The sequence below is a fragment of the Juglans microcarpa x Juglans regia genome, chromosome 3S (assembly GCF_004785595.1).
Source record: "Juglans microcarpa x Juglans regia isolate MS1-56 chromosome 3S, Jm3101_v1.0, whole genome shotgun sequence".
NCBI classification, from domain to species: Eukaryota; Viridiplantae; Streptophyta; class Magnoliopsida; order Fagales; family Juglandaceae; genus Juglans; species Juglans microcarpa x Juglans regia.
Window position 1 is genome coordinate 11,851,549 of NC_054599.1, and position 15,661 is coordinate 11,867,209.

Genomic DNA, 15,661 nt, shown 5'->3' on the forward strand with positions numbered 1-15,661 from the left:
TGTACAGCGTGATTCTTGGGACATGACTGGTGGAGTTTCAGTTTCCTTATTAATTATCACACCAGAACCATGATATCCTTTGATATATGAATAAAATGAAATACTTTAACTACAAACAAATCATACAAAAGTAAATTCACAAATTAATGTAACTTGATATGGTACATTAAATTATAAAACTACTTGTATTGTAAAGTAGATCTAATATATTATTGGATTAAGAGGGTGACTATCACTACTACATGGTTATTTCATTGGAATTCAGTTTTGTTGCTCGTGTTGGAGGTGACAGATTAAATTTGAATATAGGGGGTTTAGCCTCACATGAACCTTCTTGTGCTCTTGGCACACACAATATAGGTTGTGTTTGGCAAGTGAAGTTATTTACAAATAGTTCACTACTATTTATAAATTATTTATTATTTTTTAACTACAATTCACTATTTTTTACTGTTATTTACAGATTATCTGAGATCGGCCAGTATCCAAACACACCCTTATTCTACACGTGGTTAAATGCACCTCGTTCCTTTGGAGCTAAACCTCCTTTGTTTCATTGATTTCAATCTGCATGCTCGACACGTTGCCAAACTTCTTGTCTTCTGAGGCATTTTTACACTTCATATTGGGGTTTTATGTTGGGACCTTTAGTAATGGTTTTGCAATTGTGACCCAAGTTGACTACGTATTATATACTTTAGAATGAATGGAACCTGTTGATGTCGTGTTTCACGAGCCTGGGCAACTCCACGCTGGCAGTGCTCGGATTCTTCTCTACACAGAGGAGAAGGGGATCTCGGGGTCCATTGTACCTCTGATGTTCAAGTTAGTTTCAATGTAGGAGATGAAGAGATAAAATAATAATAGAGATAAGTGCAGATGTTAGCCTGCTTGTCGATTGCCAGAGGCGTCTATTTATACCTATCGGTATGGTCTCCGTGATAGTGGGGTGTTGCTTTGTAGGAGATTAGATATTCATGATGTCCACTTGTCGCATCCCAAGCCGCATTGAATGCGGCGTGCCTTCTTCCCTAAGAGTTTTTTGTTCTATTATTGCACGGTGTGAACTACCCTGGATATTCCAGAGTTGCATTGAATGAGGCATACATTCTCCTTTAAGTCTCTCGGCGCCACATTAATGCAGGGGTGCACCGCCCTGCACATTCCTGGGTCGCATTGAATTTGACATCCCTTCTTCCTTAAGTCTTTCTCATGTTTTCTAGTTAGGCTTCCGACGTGCGCTCAGCCCGACCCAAATCTCATGCATGGCTCCCAATGCAAGTCCTCCTAGCACACTCGGCCCTGCCCAGACCCCACATCTAGGTTTCGACTCGGGCCTTTCTCCTAGTCCGGCCCAGGGAATAACTCCCTTCACAGAACCCCTTAAGACTCTGGGGCTCCTATTGAGCTGATCTCATATGACCCATTTCAAATATCCGAATGCACTAACACCATGTGTTTGGTGTGAGAAAATATATATATTCAACAAAACTTTTTTCATTTCATTTGATCAATGAAAAATAAACTAAAAATGTATGATTTATTTATTTATACAAATTTTATTCGCAATAAGGTGCGGAGGAGATAAGCCTTCGTATTGTTGATGTGGGCGGAAATTCATCTGTAAGAAAACACATCTGTAAGAGAAGATTATAAATTTTTCTTTTTAAACTTTTTTCTAAATAACTTCTTAACCTGATAAGCATTACAACCATGAAAGTAAATTTACAAATTGACAAGATTTCATATAATACGTTATATTTATTTTATAACAAAAATAATTTTACAATATAACGTAGAATATCAAATCATGTCAATTTATATTTTACTTTTATAAATATTTTTTGTAACTAAAATATTTCTCTTTTTAATATGTCAAAAGTATAGAAAATGTGCTTTACACATCAAAACTTGCAATCAACATGCTGTCAATGAATGTGATTTATATCAGCAAGCTATGGAGGCCATTTCTTGTCAGCAAATTTCAGTTTCAAATGATGTTGTTATATGGGAGGGTCCACCAGAGGGATTTATAAAGATCAATTGGGATATTGTTGTTCTCAAACATGCAAACAGGATTGGAATTGGTATTGTGCTTCAAGATTGGGAAGGGGCTGTGTTATTGAGTTTGATGAAACCCATGCTATTTTGCTCAAATGTTGATATGGCTGAAGCAAGAGGATTATTTGAAGTTGTAAAACTGTGTAAGGATCTTGGCCTGATTAATTGTATATTTGAAGGTGACCCTTCAAATATTGTGTCTGCCAAACATAAGCAGACAGAAGCTGTGTACAGTTACAATCCTATTGTTGCAGACATCAAACATATGATGGATGGAACTGGTTGGAGGGTAAGACATGTCAAAAGGGATGCAAATCGAGTTGCACATGAACTTGCAACGCAAGTAATGCTGTTGGATGAAGAGAAGATTGATACTGAATCTATGATTACTTGTATTTCAGATCTTGTAATGGCTGAATGCCAACATTACAAGTATCTCTATTTGAAAAAAATTAAATAAAACCATTCTCTTAGGATTACTCCACACGCATTGGGGTTACGAGCCATTTAGGTCACTCAACCGATTTCATCGAAAGGGAACAAACAGCTGGTAAAATTGTCTATAGGTTGCAGGTCTGGTCCCAGTTCTCTGTCTCGTGCTCTTCGCTCTTCTCTCTCTCTCTCTACTATGAAGGTATCTGGCAAAGCAAAGCATACAGCTAATGTATGTCTTTCTTTCCGACATTTCCATCTTCAGCAAAATCAAGAAAAGCAGAAAAGTGGGAGATTGTGAGATTTTCAAGTAAATTTCAACCAAACTGCTACTGCTTTTGTAGCAATAAAGTGAAAGGAAGGGGAAAAAAGCTCTCATTCCCAGAGGTGAGAAGGGAAAGAAGGGTAGGGTCCAAACAAACGAAGGAAAAGGTTAAGAATAAAGTACCTACACAAAATCACAAAACGGAGAAAATGGTGGGAATCTTTCTTCGCTTTCCACTGTTCGGGCACTCCCCACAGCGCCACCTCTCTTACCCCATTTCTACTCCTTTTTCATGCTCTCTTTATCTTTTCGTCTCTCTCTCTCTCTCTCTCTCAAACACATACGGACAAAATTGTATTAGTTCTGCTCCAGGCGTGAGGTAATGAACCCTTCTATGGGATTTTCATGTGGAGATGCTTTCGTAAGTCTCTCTCTCTCTCTCTCTCTCTCTCTCTCGTTTTCACAGCCCTTTTCCTTCGAGTAATTTAAACGTTGTTAATTTTTAGTTAAACGTATTTATTAAGAGTGAATTTGGCTTCATTTTCATACGTTAAGTTACTTCAGCATTTTTTCATCCGTTTCTAGGATAGAGAGGAAAGCAAAGTTCCATTGACGGATGATGAAAGTAGGGAAGCAAGATACAGGATTGGCATGGATTGGCATAATCTTGGGGTTGAACTCGTCGAAATGGAGTTCTGGCCTGTAGAACACCCAATGGAACCTCACGATGAAGATCGGCCCGTGAAATGCCCAATGCCGGACGCCTCTGTTCTCAATGTAAGAATTAATGCTTTCGCCTTCATATATCAAGTCCCATGCACGTTTCATCCTCCAATTTTTTATTGTATTGATGCTGCCGAAAGAGTACGTGCCTTCTTGGTAAATTTTCCAAAGATAATGTGCTATTGCTTATTGAAATTGTTCTTTAAATATCTCAACGTTTGATGAAAATTGATGCCAACAGTTCGGTTCTTCAGTCTCTTGGCAGCCTCCTGGAACTGGAAATTATAACCCCACCTTCATCAGGAATGGGTTTTTAAGGGCGGGATTGGGGATTGAGGAATAGCTACTTTAGGGACATACTAGAGATCAGGATTTTTAAGGGGAGGGAAAAATCTTGCATTCTGGTTGATGTTTTAGCTAAATTCTTATTTCAAATATCCAAATAAAAATATATATTACCCAAATTTGAAATTATATGAACTGAAAAGTATCGACACTTGACAGCCAAAACGTTCTGAACAAGCTCTCGACATATTTTAATGTTGTCTTTTTTTTTTCTTTTTTTTTCTCGAACCATTCTTCAGCTTGAAATATTTTTGGGCTGTTAAATAGTTATCGTCTGCAACAGAACCAGCCCGTGAGGGGGAAAGGAAAAAGAATATTGTATTTAGTTTTAGCCACATGATTTAAGTTGCATTGACCAAGAACATGAACACCAATTAATGGGAACATGAACAACTGCTATGCCTATGTTGGATGATAAAGCTCAAGGTTCTTTAGGAACCTATTCTTTGAAGAATGCATTTTGACATTGGTGGAATGAAATTGATTAATGCACTCAGAATTAAAACTTCTTTAAGTAACCTTAGTTGACAATCTTGTAATTGATCTGGTTAGTCTTTCGAAGAGCAATTTGTATTTCTTGTTCAGAAAATCCCTTCAAGTTACTTTTGCATCGCCTTCATCAAAGACCATGAAGGTACGGTGTTACAGAACAATTAGTAAATAGAGGAATGCTTACAGTAGAATTTGGAGAAATAGGCACTGGACATGGAGATTGAAACCTTTTTCTAGAATTTGTTCCTGCAAACCTAGAGGATTTGTACTTTCAAAATGAGCTTTATGCTATACTTTAGTACAAGAGAAAACTTTTGGTTCTTGGATGTCACTTTCCACAAACCAGGTTAGGTATTACCTTATTTTTACATGTCTATTTTGTAGATCTTCAATAATCTACAATAATACTTCAAAGTTATGAAAACAGTTTGTTCTTTTCAATGACAACAGGGTGGTGCTAGAAAAACATAGACATATATGAATCAAATATTACATGGTATGCCTAAAAGTTGAGTGATAATTTGATGTCAACCTTTCGAAATTCAGTTTGGATGAATGCATAACAAGGCTTAGCCATGAATATGGTTTATATAGGCTGCAGACAGTGTTTCCAAGTATGACTGGGGGGACATTTCCTTTTGAAAAATACTCAAATGTTCTGGCATTGCATTAAGTTTACAATTAAGTATTTTAAGTTATTTATTTATTAGTAGAGATCCTCAATCTGTTAGAGAATTTGAAGGACTGGACCTGCAAATTATAGATTTGAACAAGCAACGTCTTCTTCACAAGTACGGCAGGACATGCACTGAAGATTAACCAATCTGACATTTATACTAAATTTTTCCATATGGAATTGATTTTCAGGATGGAGAAATGAATGATAAAAGATTTTCTGAAAGCTTGAAGAAAAGGGCAGAAGTACCAGCTGTCATTAGCAGAGAAAGCATGGTTGTTCTGGATGAACAACCTCGTGTTCGAGCAGTGCGAAAAAGGCATCACACGCTTACCCATGGGGACCATATTATGACGAATCCTCTAATGAGAATGCCACCTCTGGCCACCCTCCCAACGCAGAACATCACCATCTTTCAAATGCTGCAGCAGGTTGACAAGTTTGAGTCTGAATAAAGAAGTATAATGAAAGATTTGGTCCCAAGCTTTTCTCAGCCCCTTTAAGAAGCGATGAGAAAATTCTTCTTCATTACCAAATGGTGTAGCTGATTTAGAAGAAAAATCCTAGATGCATGTAGCAAAGACCTGTAACTCTACACCTATTTTTCAAGCATATATTGTATATTATCACCAAATCGCGCTCCAAGAAAATTTCATTTAGGGTGGCAATTCTAGTACACCGGTCATGTTAAGTCATGAATATTAGAGATTATAAGAGTCGACTTGAACCCTACCTATTTAATTAAATAGGTCAGACCTTAAAATCCTAACACAACACATACAAATAACGGGTGACACGACCCGAGCCGGTTAACTCATTTAATAATTTACTTTTTTTAGACTAACCTGGACCTGACCGGTTTATCCTCCTTCAACCCATTTAACCCATTTCATATAAATGTTTGGAATTGATCCATATATTTATTTTAATCCAATTAATATAATTTTATATATAATACAAAATAATTATATAAATCATTCATAATTATAATTGAATTTATTATAAAAATATTTTATTATCACTATCCAAACCAATAATATATAAGAAAATTAATATTTTTATAACATAAAATTACATATTAACAAAAAAAATTAATAGTTTGAAATATTAATATTAATATAAAATCCCAACAACAAAAAAAAAACATAAAATTAAGTATTTATAAAATTTAGAAATAGAATTTATTGGTATTATAAGATGGATTGCAAGTTTTAAGAATTGACTCGCAATTAACATATTTATTAATAAAAAATTTTTAGATATAAGTCTCACACTCCTGCACACTACTTAAAAGTATGTAATTTTATTTATTTATCCTCATATTTTAGATTAAAATCATATGATTTTACTCATTTATCTTATAAAATATGAGAAAAAATAAATAAAATTATATATTTTTAAAGTGATATACAAAATATGAGATTTCTGTATAGTACTTCTCTTATTAATGTGTTACTGCATGATTTTGTTTTAATATAAACTCATTTATAGCCGATTCAAATTTATTAATAATTTTATATTCTGCAATCCCTAATTTCACTTATGGGGTAAGTTTGAAACCAATACCTACAACTTATTCAAGATTAGGGGAATCATGAGCAAGAAAAGACGTGAACTCCTTGTACGATACAAATTTGACATTGGACGTTAATAGACAAAAAGCATCCCCCACTAAATTAAAGAAAGCTCTGTTGGTAATTATTATTTGTGTGGGACCGTGCACACAACACGAATGCAGACCATACACTTGCGACAGTCGCTTACTTTTTCTTTTTCTTGGGACAATCACATACTAAAGTTAAAATTTGTGTATTACAAAAGCCCCCGACAGCAAACGAAGACATGAACAATATACAAGGCACTGTTTTCTTTTCAGCTACTCAATCTTGGACCATTGCATAGCAAATCAGCGATGGTTAAAAGCATGCAAGTTCTACAACCGAGTTTAAACTTTAAAGAAAAAACACGCGCACAAAAAAGGACAAGGTGAAATCTCAATTTGCACTCCAACATTACTACTGTTTTTTCTGCATCCACTCGAGACTGTAAAAAGTTTGACATTCTGACACCCTCCTTGATTAATATCTTATCGTTAAGGTCGGGTAATACGTCATATTTCTCATCAATTGCTAGTGTAGGTGAACAAAAGAAAAAGCTGTAAAACACAAAAAACATGCTAGAGAACAGAATTTAAATGAACGAATACAGAATATGAAATATAAAAAATATATTTGCAGAAGTTATGATTGAAAAATGTAGATAGTACCATCTTTTTTTTCTTGCTCCTCACAAAATATCAGTTATCAATGAGGTAAATTAATAGACGGATAGAAAGGAGAAGAGACCTAGCCTCTTATATATTGTAAACTTATAGAGTCCTTCCATTAAGGACACAAATTCTAATGGGTCTAGAAAAATTTCAGAACAAGACCCTTAAACTTTCAAGCCTACATACGTAATTTTACCATAACTTAAATAAGATATAATCCTATATCACTAAGGTGCAATAAATCTCAAATGATTACTCAACTTAATGGGTTAAACTAAAGTACAATTATGAGCTATATATATATATATATATATATATATGTCTATATATAATTCTTTGTATTATAAATAAAATATTTTATATATAATTTGTATATTATATTATATACTAAATTTCTAATTAATATAACATAAAATTCTAATTTTATTATTCATGTCTATTAATCTTATAAGATAAAATTGATTTCATAAGCAAATCAAATCCATCTCCCAGCACCAAAATTAGTCTCTGAAGCAAATCAAACCCATCCCAGAAGGAACACAACTAGCGTCATCGAACCCCATCGTCAACATGTTAAGTGGACGCTTCACTTCTACATAAGATTATCTCGAAATACTAAAGAAGATTAAAGAAAATTATCAAGCAAGAAAAGAGAAGAGTTGAGATCAAAAAATTGGGTATTGAAATCGATGACTTCCCGAGAGGTGCATACGGGTTTGAGCTGGTTTCTAGATTCGGTAATAACAATGGCGGAATCTCAATCACAATTTCAAATGTGTCTCTTCTCCACTGTTGTGCAATCTTTCTTGGCATGACCGAGAAATTTTCAACCAAGAATCTCTTCCAACAAACAGAGAACTTTCTAGAGCGAATTTTGTACTGGTCATGGAGTGATATACTTGTATGCTTGAAGAACTGTGATTCATTCTTCTCACATGTAGATTCATCTGGTCTTCTGCAAAGGCTCATACATGCACTGTTAGAAAATTTTGCTCAAAATTCAGATATAGACACCATAGCTTCCTTTTCTTCTTGTTCTTCATCTTCTCCTGAAACTGCATCTGGGTTTAGATTTTCTTACTCCTCCAAAGCCACCCCTAATTCATTCAAGCAATCTTCACCAAGCAAAGCATGGTGGTTTGATGACTTCCTGTGGGTTTGAACGAAACGCCTCGTTTAATTTTTACACGTGGATGGACGTGTACGTGGGGTTCCCAACCCCAGGTGTGAGTAGAGGTTTTCCATCCAAAATCATCCACTAAATATCTACTGGCTTTAAAATAAGCTTTTGGACCTACGAGCCTAATGAGAATTCTTAGCCAATCTTAATAAATTTGAAGCCCATGGACTTATCCAATATGATTCAATAAAACTAATTTGGCCAAATAAAATTATATTTGCTCCAGCCTTGATAAGATTGGGCCAGGTTACTTCACATAGCTTAAGAAAATATTTGAAACTCTAAGAAAAGGAGTTTACATTTTTTAGGTAGATGTGGAATATGAATAGGGCAACAGATTTTTCTTCTCAATATAGTGATACTGTATTTTTTGGAATGAGGTCGATCGAACTAAGTCCGACTGTGCTTCGTTCGGGTTATTCTGAATGATTTTTCATTATACATGTCTGAACAGACCATATAGAGACAAATTAAACTGTTGACAGGATCCGGATAATTTCTTTATTCATATGACACTTTCCTATTTTACTTTAAATGTCCAGATGGGAATGGAAAAGTCCAGACAATATGGTGTAGAGACTTCATGTCCAACATGTTTTGGGTCTAAAATCAAACCCAAACCTGATTTTGTTTATATATTCAGTAAGCAGCCATATAGTCAGTTATATCTAGAAACATGGAATCTTGATATATTAGGGGGGGGTTTAATTTTCATTAGGGGTGGGCGGTAGGGCCCCTCCGCCTGTCCTTCTGGGGGCCTTGCCCATCCCATGCAGGTTTCAGGGTATCCGCTTGCATGGTAAGGCCATGCAAGGGCGGGGCCTAGGTTGGGCCCAAGAGTCTATGTGCATGGGCGCCATGTGGCATGCCCTTCCTCTCTTGGCCAAAACTTGCCACTTTCCCTTATGATCATTGCTTTTCTTTGGAAAACCAAAAGACTCTTCATCATGCATGACAAATGGCATGTTCTTGCCCAAATTTCGAAACCCTAAAAGTCCTTTTGCATCCTTCTTTTGTGTCTACGTTCAATGAACCTTCAAGGCATGTATGTCTTTTTACAAAAATCCTAAACCAAAACCTAGGGTTAGGCATTTTCATGCTTGCCATGTGGCAAGTGGCGTGTGTGTGTGTTTGTGCCCCTAGCCGACCCTTTCTCTTCCTCTCTTCTTACAAAGATTCTTCTAGAACCTTAGGGAGTGCATGTGCCCCCTTCCCCATGCAACCCTTCCTCTTCCTCATCATTTCTTTCTTCTAGAAAATCCCAAACCTTAGTGCATGCGTGACACATGGCAAAGTGATGGCTAGTTTCCCTTGGATAGGCATTAAGCCCTTAGCTGAATCCCTAAGGTCTCTTGGAGACTCATTCTTGTGGCCCTTGGTATCCCTCATGCGCCTCTTCCCCTTCTTCCACTTTCACATCTAGGCTCATTATATCTTTTAGAGGTGAACTTGCATGTAAGCCATGTGACATGTGGGTGGTTGAATGATGTGTGTGCCCTATATGTGCTTAACCCTTCATCCTCTTCCCTTTCTTTGACTTTTTTTTTTTTTTTTTTTTTGAAGCCTTTATGCATAGTTGCCAAGTGGCAATTTTGTGCTAACCAAGAGTCCCCTTTCCCAGATCTCAAATGATGAGATTTATACGAAAAGCACAAAATAGCCTTCCTGCTCCCAAGTAGGCACCACCATGCCCTAAACCCTTGTTAGGGTTTTGCCTAATTTCCTTTTTGCCCCTTAATGGCTGATTACCACTTAGCCCCTTTGGGCCTCTATTGGGCTTGAATGCCTATGATGTCAGGTCCAAGTGTTTCTTTCATGCTTCTTTTTTTTTTTTTTTCTTTTGATATATAAAAAGAAGATTTATTGATCCACGAAAATAGGCAAAGTCCGAGTACACAGGAAGTGTACAAGAAAGAGCCTAATTACAAACTACGTGCTACTGATAGTAGCGTACAAAACATTAAGGCTCGTTCCATCCCATACAATAGAAGAGGCCCAAAGCAACAAAGTATGAAAGAAGAAATCCCTAAAATTGTCCGGAGAGCGCTCCTTATCCTCAAAGCAGCGACCATTTCTTTCGTTCCATGTGCACCACATTACACATAAAGGAACCATCTTCCATACAGTAGCAATTTGGCGATTGCCCCTAATCCCTCGCCAACAAGACAATAGATCTATCACCCTTTTAGGCATGACCCATGCGATGCCGAGCCTGAAGAAGATTACATCCCATAATACCTTAACTGCTTCGCAATGAAGAAAAAGGTGATCCGCTGATTCGCCATTACATTTGCACATGTAGCACCAATCCATTATGTGAAGTCCATGCTTTCTTAATTTGTCGATTGTTAAGATTTTACCATGGGAGGCCAACCAACCAAAGAAAGCAACCTTGAATGGAGCATTACTCTTCCAAATGCTCTTCCACGGGAAGGCATTAGGGGAGTGGTTCGCCAAGGCCTTGTAGTATGAACGAGCTGAAAAATTCTTGTTCCTAGTGCATGCCCAGAGTCAGCTATCCTCCCCTCCTGCACTAGTCTTCAGTGCATATAAGATTCTGTAGAAGTCAATGATGGCACCCACCTCCCAATCTTGAACAACTCTGGTGAATCTCACAGACCAATGAATGGAATCGACGGTTCTGCACATATTATCAGCCACTGAGGAGCCTTGGTCAGACGCAATCCTATACAAAGAGGGGAAAGTGGTTTTCAAGGCAACCTACCAGCACCATATATTATGCCAAAACCTGATTAGCGTGCCCTTTCCCACCATAAACCTGCAGTTAACGAGAAAGTCATCCCAACTATTCCAGATCAGTTTCCAAACTCCCACTCCGTATGCCCCTCTAACTTCCTTAGAGCACCACCCTCCCCAAATGCTTCCATATTTAACATCTAAAATATTCCTCCAAGGAGCGTCCCCCTCGTGATGGTAACGCCATAGCCATTTCCCGAGAAGTGCCTTGTTAAAGGTTCTCAAATTTCTTAAACCCAGCCCACCGCAAGACAGTGGGGGTGCAAACTTTATCCCATTTGATAAGATGAAATTTCTTTGTATCCTCTAGCCCTCCCCATAAAAAATACGAAAAATCTTCTTCAGTCTATTTGCCACCCTTGCAAGAATAGGGAATAAGGAAAAAAAGTACGTTGGAAGATTGGATAACATACTCTTAATCAAAATGATTCTCCCGCCCGTAGACAAGTAAAGTCTCTTCCATCCCGCTAGTTTGCCTTCGATTTTCTGAATAATCCCTTCCCACATTACCTTAGATTTGTAAGGGAACCCCAAAGGGAGTCTGAGGTACTTCATAGGTAATGACGAGACTTTGCATCCCCATAAAGCAGCTACCTCATTTAAGTTGTTAACCAAGCCAATAGGGACTACTTCCGACTTAGATAAATTCACCTTAAGACCAGATATAGCTTCAAAGCAAAGTAGAAGTGCCCTTTGAGAGCGAACCTGATCCAGATCCGGGTCGCAAAAGATCAAAGTATCGTCGGCAAAGAGAAGATGGGAGACAGTCAATCTTCCCTCGTAGAACCGCCCATCGAGAACCCCGAGATGAAACCCCCATCCACCGCCCCTTTCAACATTCTGCTCAACACATCCATAACTAGAATAAATAATAATGGGGATAGTGGATCCCCTTGTCGCAATCCCCGAGAGCTGTTGAAGAAGCCTTCAGGAGTGCCATTAACCAAGACAGAGAATCTGACGGTTGTAATACAATGCTTTTTCCACTGACACCATCTTTCCCCGAAGCCATACCTGCGAAGAATATACAACAAGAAATCCCAAATCACAGGATCAAATGCCTTTTCCATATCCAATTTACACAATATACCAGGGATGCCAGTTCTAACTCTGCTCTCCAGACATTCGTTGGCAATGAGGACCGAATCTAGTATTTGCCTTCCCTTCACGAAAGCATTTTGAGACTTCGAAATGATCTTCTCCATGACTTCACCCAGCCACTTCGCTAACACTTTAGAGATGATTTTATAAACCCCACTTATCAGGCTTATGGGACGAAAATCATTCACTTCCACCGACCTCGCCTTCTTGGGAATAAGAGCAATGAAAGAGCCATTAAGGCTCTTCTCGAATTTCATAAAAGAGTGAAATTCACTAAAAACCCTCATTAGATCCTCTTTAGCAATGTCTCGACAATCGTGGAAGAAAGCTATTGGAAAGCCATCTGGTCCCGAGGCATTATCTTTATTCATACCTCTTAGTACACCAAGCATGTCATCTTCTTCGAAGGGCCTCTCCAACGAAACCGCACTTGTGTGATCAATGGAGTAAAAATCAAGCCCATCTACCTTGGGCCTCCAAATGTACTATTCTATCAGCAGCTTATCATAGAAGTGGACAATATGATCCTTGATAGCGTCTCTACCCAATAAAATCTTGCCCTCCTCATGAAGAACCTCAATGGCGTTATTCCTTTGATGAGAGTTTGCAACTCTGTGAAAGAACTTTGTACACCTATCCCCTTCCTTCAACCAAAGTGCCCGTGATTTTTGCCTCCATGAGATCTCCTCCACAAGAGTAATTTTTTCTAATTCCGCAACTACCGTCATTTTTCTAGCCCTGTCGTCAGCCGATAGAGCCCTATACACCTCTTTCTCATCCAGTTGTTGTAATTCCTTAAAAAGCTTGTCCCGCTGATCATTGATGTTCCCAAAAACTTCCCTATTCCAAACTCTTAGATCATACTTTAATGCTTTAAGCTTCCCGACTAAAATAAAACTAGGAGTGCCTGTGAGCTGATAAGAGGCCCACCATGATCTAACTTTTTCTAACCCATCCACCTTCAACCACGTGTTCTCGAACTTGAAATATCCCCGACCCTCATGAATACCTCCAACTATCAAGTAGAATGGGGAAATGATCCGAACACAGTCGGGGAAGCCCTTTTTTGGCATAAAGAAGGAAAGTGGACCTCCCATGACAGAGAAACAAGGAACCTATCCAGTCTTGACCAGGCCCTTCCGTTTGACCAAGTGACATCCCCCCTGCTAGAGAGAGATCCACCAAGTCTAGCTCAAAAAGAAGAGCTGAGAAATCAGCCATAGCTGAACCTGTGCTAGAAACCCCCGAACGCTCACTCGGAGATCGAGTGATGTTGAAATCACCCCCGATACACCACGGAAGATCTCACCAACTCCAAAGGCCAGCTATCTCGTCCCAGAGAAGTTTTCTACTACTGTCGTCATTTGGCCCGTAAACACCTGCGAAACCCCAATTAAAGCCATCGTCCACATTCGAAAAAGAACAAGCTACTGAAAAATCCCCAATGCAGTCCTCCACAAGGTTAACTACTCTCTTATCCCACAACACCAAAATACCCCCTGAAGCACCCTTAGAAGCAAGAGATGTTCATCCGGCATAAGAGCAATTCCACAAACTTCTGATGATGTACCTATCAATAAACTTTAGTTTCATCTCCTGCAAACAAACAACGTCTGCCTTCCAATCCCGTAATAGATTCTTCACTTTAAAGCGCTTGTTCGGGTCATTTAAGCCGCGAACATTCCATGAAAGAATCTTGGGCTTCATGGATCACCTAGATTCACCATATCCTTGAGACACCCCCTGCTCGCACTACCCTCCCGTGTGTCATAGTTTATAGAGCAGGCGAGTCTCCTAAGCTCCCTATCCTTCTTAGCTGCGGATCTAGCTAACAGAGGATGGTTAGCCTTTATTGCGATGAAGAGAGCTTGCAATTGGTCCTCATAACCCTCACAGGTCAAACCTAAGAAATGGTGCATATCGTTAACCTTCTGAAGGACCCAGTCAGATTGCAAATCATCCCAAGGAGCTGCTGGAGGCAACGAACACAGAGGACGAGGCACATCCCCAAGGTCACAGGAGTCAGTAAGCTCCTTACACACTAGTTGAAGTTCTGACCCAAAGGAGGAGCCTACGTGTGAGACCCTCCCATCAAAAGAAGAATCATCATTGTCTTCCATCTCTATGCACAAGACCTTTGAAAGAGTCTCTGAGAGACCCAGAAAGTGCAAAGGAGTTTCTGGAGCCTCCCCCGAGACTGGCCCAGATGAGACCGAGAGCCCCATGTCACTAGCCTTGCCATCTGAGGGCAGGGGTTGCTCGGAAGGAGAAAACGCGGGGTTGGCGGAGACCATCGACCCATTTTGAGGCTGCGCCGACGTGTCGGAGGCCCGTGAAGAACATGCGACAGCTAGTGGTTGCTCAGAAGGAGAAACCACGGGGTTGACAGTGACCATCGGCCCGTTATGTGGCTACGGCGAGGTGTCGAAAGCCCGGGGACAATAGGCGACATCCAGTACGACTATCGCGGGAGTAGACGAGGCGTAAGGGACCGACTGGAGTTCCTTTCCCAAATCAGAGAAGCCACCAGCGGCCGTTGGTGAGGTCTGTGACGGCGTTAGGTTGGCCAAAGAGGCCACCAACAGGGGGGATTCGATCTGGCCACAAGGTGAAGGCTCGGGGGCCTTTGCCTGCCATTCCACCGGAGAAGGAATCGGGTTTGGAAATGGACTTGAGGCCCATGACTGAGGGCACAAGGCCCGTGCCCGTGAGGCATGAGACGCGGGTTGAGGCCTGAAGCCTTTCTGTGGGTTAATACAAGGAATGGGGCTCTCATGCCTCCTAAGAAGTGCGCTCGGTCCATCCATACCAAGGGGCCCTTTAAAACCCCAAGTCTCGTCCTTTCATCCTCCCTTCTTCCCATATCAGCGTGAGCAGAAGATCCTAACGCCTCTCTGCCCAGTCCCATCACCATGCTCAATCCCAGATTAATTTTTTTCATCAAAAAAGAAACTTCCTTTTGTACTCCCGAAAGTCTAGCTCTGATAGCCCAAAGAATGCCCTCAACTTCACCCACCATTTTACATCCGTCAGAATGTCCCTCCATGACCACTGGGCAAGGACCTTGCATCTCACCTCCACTATGTGTGTTCCCCTTCGGCTCCATGGAAGGAGCCAAGATAGACGCATATGAGGCTGGGGACCTTGAATCCAAGACAAAACCAGAGCTCCCATCCCTACGCGTATCACCCTCTGGTTGCACAACAAGAAGTTCAGCCACCTTTCTGAGATGAAAAACGAAACCCTCCCAGCCACGCCCCTTAGCTCCTTTGGGAACAATCAATGAGCCCCTTCTCCTGCCGTTATTAAGCTATTCCAAAAGCAAGTAACAACCCCTAGCATTTCTGTGATGTTGCAGAG

At 39.7% G+C, this 15,661-nt stretch overlaps 1 protein-coding gene across 2 annotated transcripts; it reads left to right on the forward strand.

Moving 5' to 3' along the window:
* The first annotated feature begins 2,482 nt into the window (after positions 1 to 2,482).
* Positions 2,483 to 5,628, forward strand: LOC121257127. 2 transcript variants are annotated; one of them, XM_041158024.1, is made up of 3 exons: positions 2,483 to 3,179; positions 3,344 to 3,535; positions 5,186 to 5,628. In XM_041158024.1, the coding sequence occupies exons 1-3, from the start codon at positions 3,141 to 3,143 to the stop codon at positions 5,447 to 5,449; spliced, it is 495 nt and encodes a 164-aa protein (XP_041013958.1). In that variant the 5' UTR covers positions 2,483 to 3,140; the 3' UTR covers positions 5,450 to 5,628. The 2 variants fall into 2 exon arrangements, with proteins under 2 accessions (XP_041013958.1, XP_041013959.1); XM_041158025.1 differs by having other exon boundaries at positions 3,349 to 3,535.
* Positions 5,629 to 15,661: the final 10,033 nt, after the last annotated feature.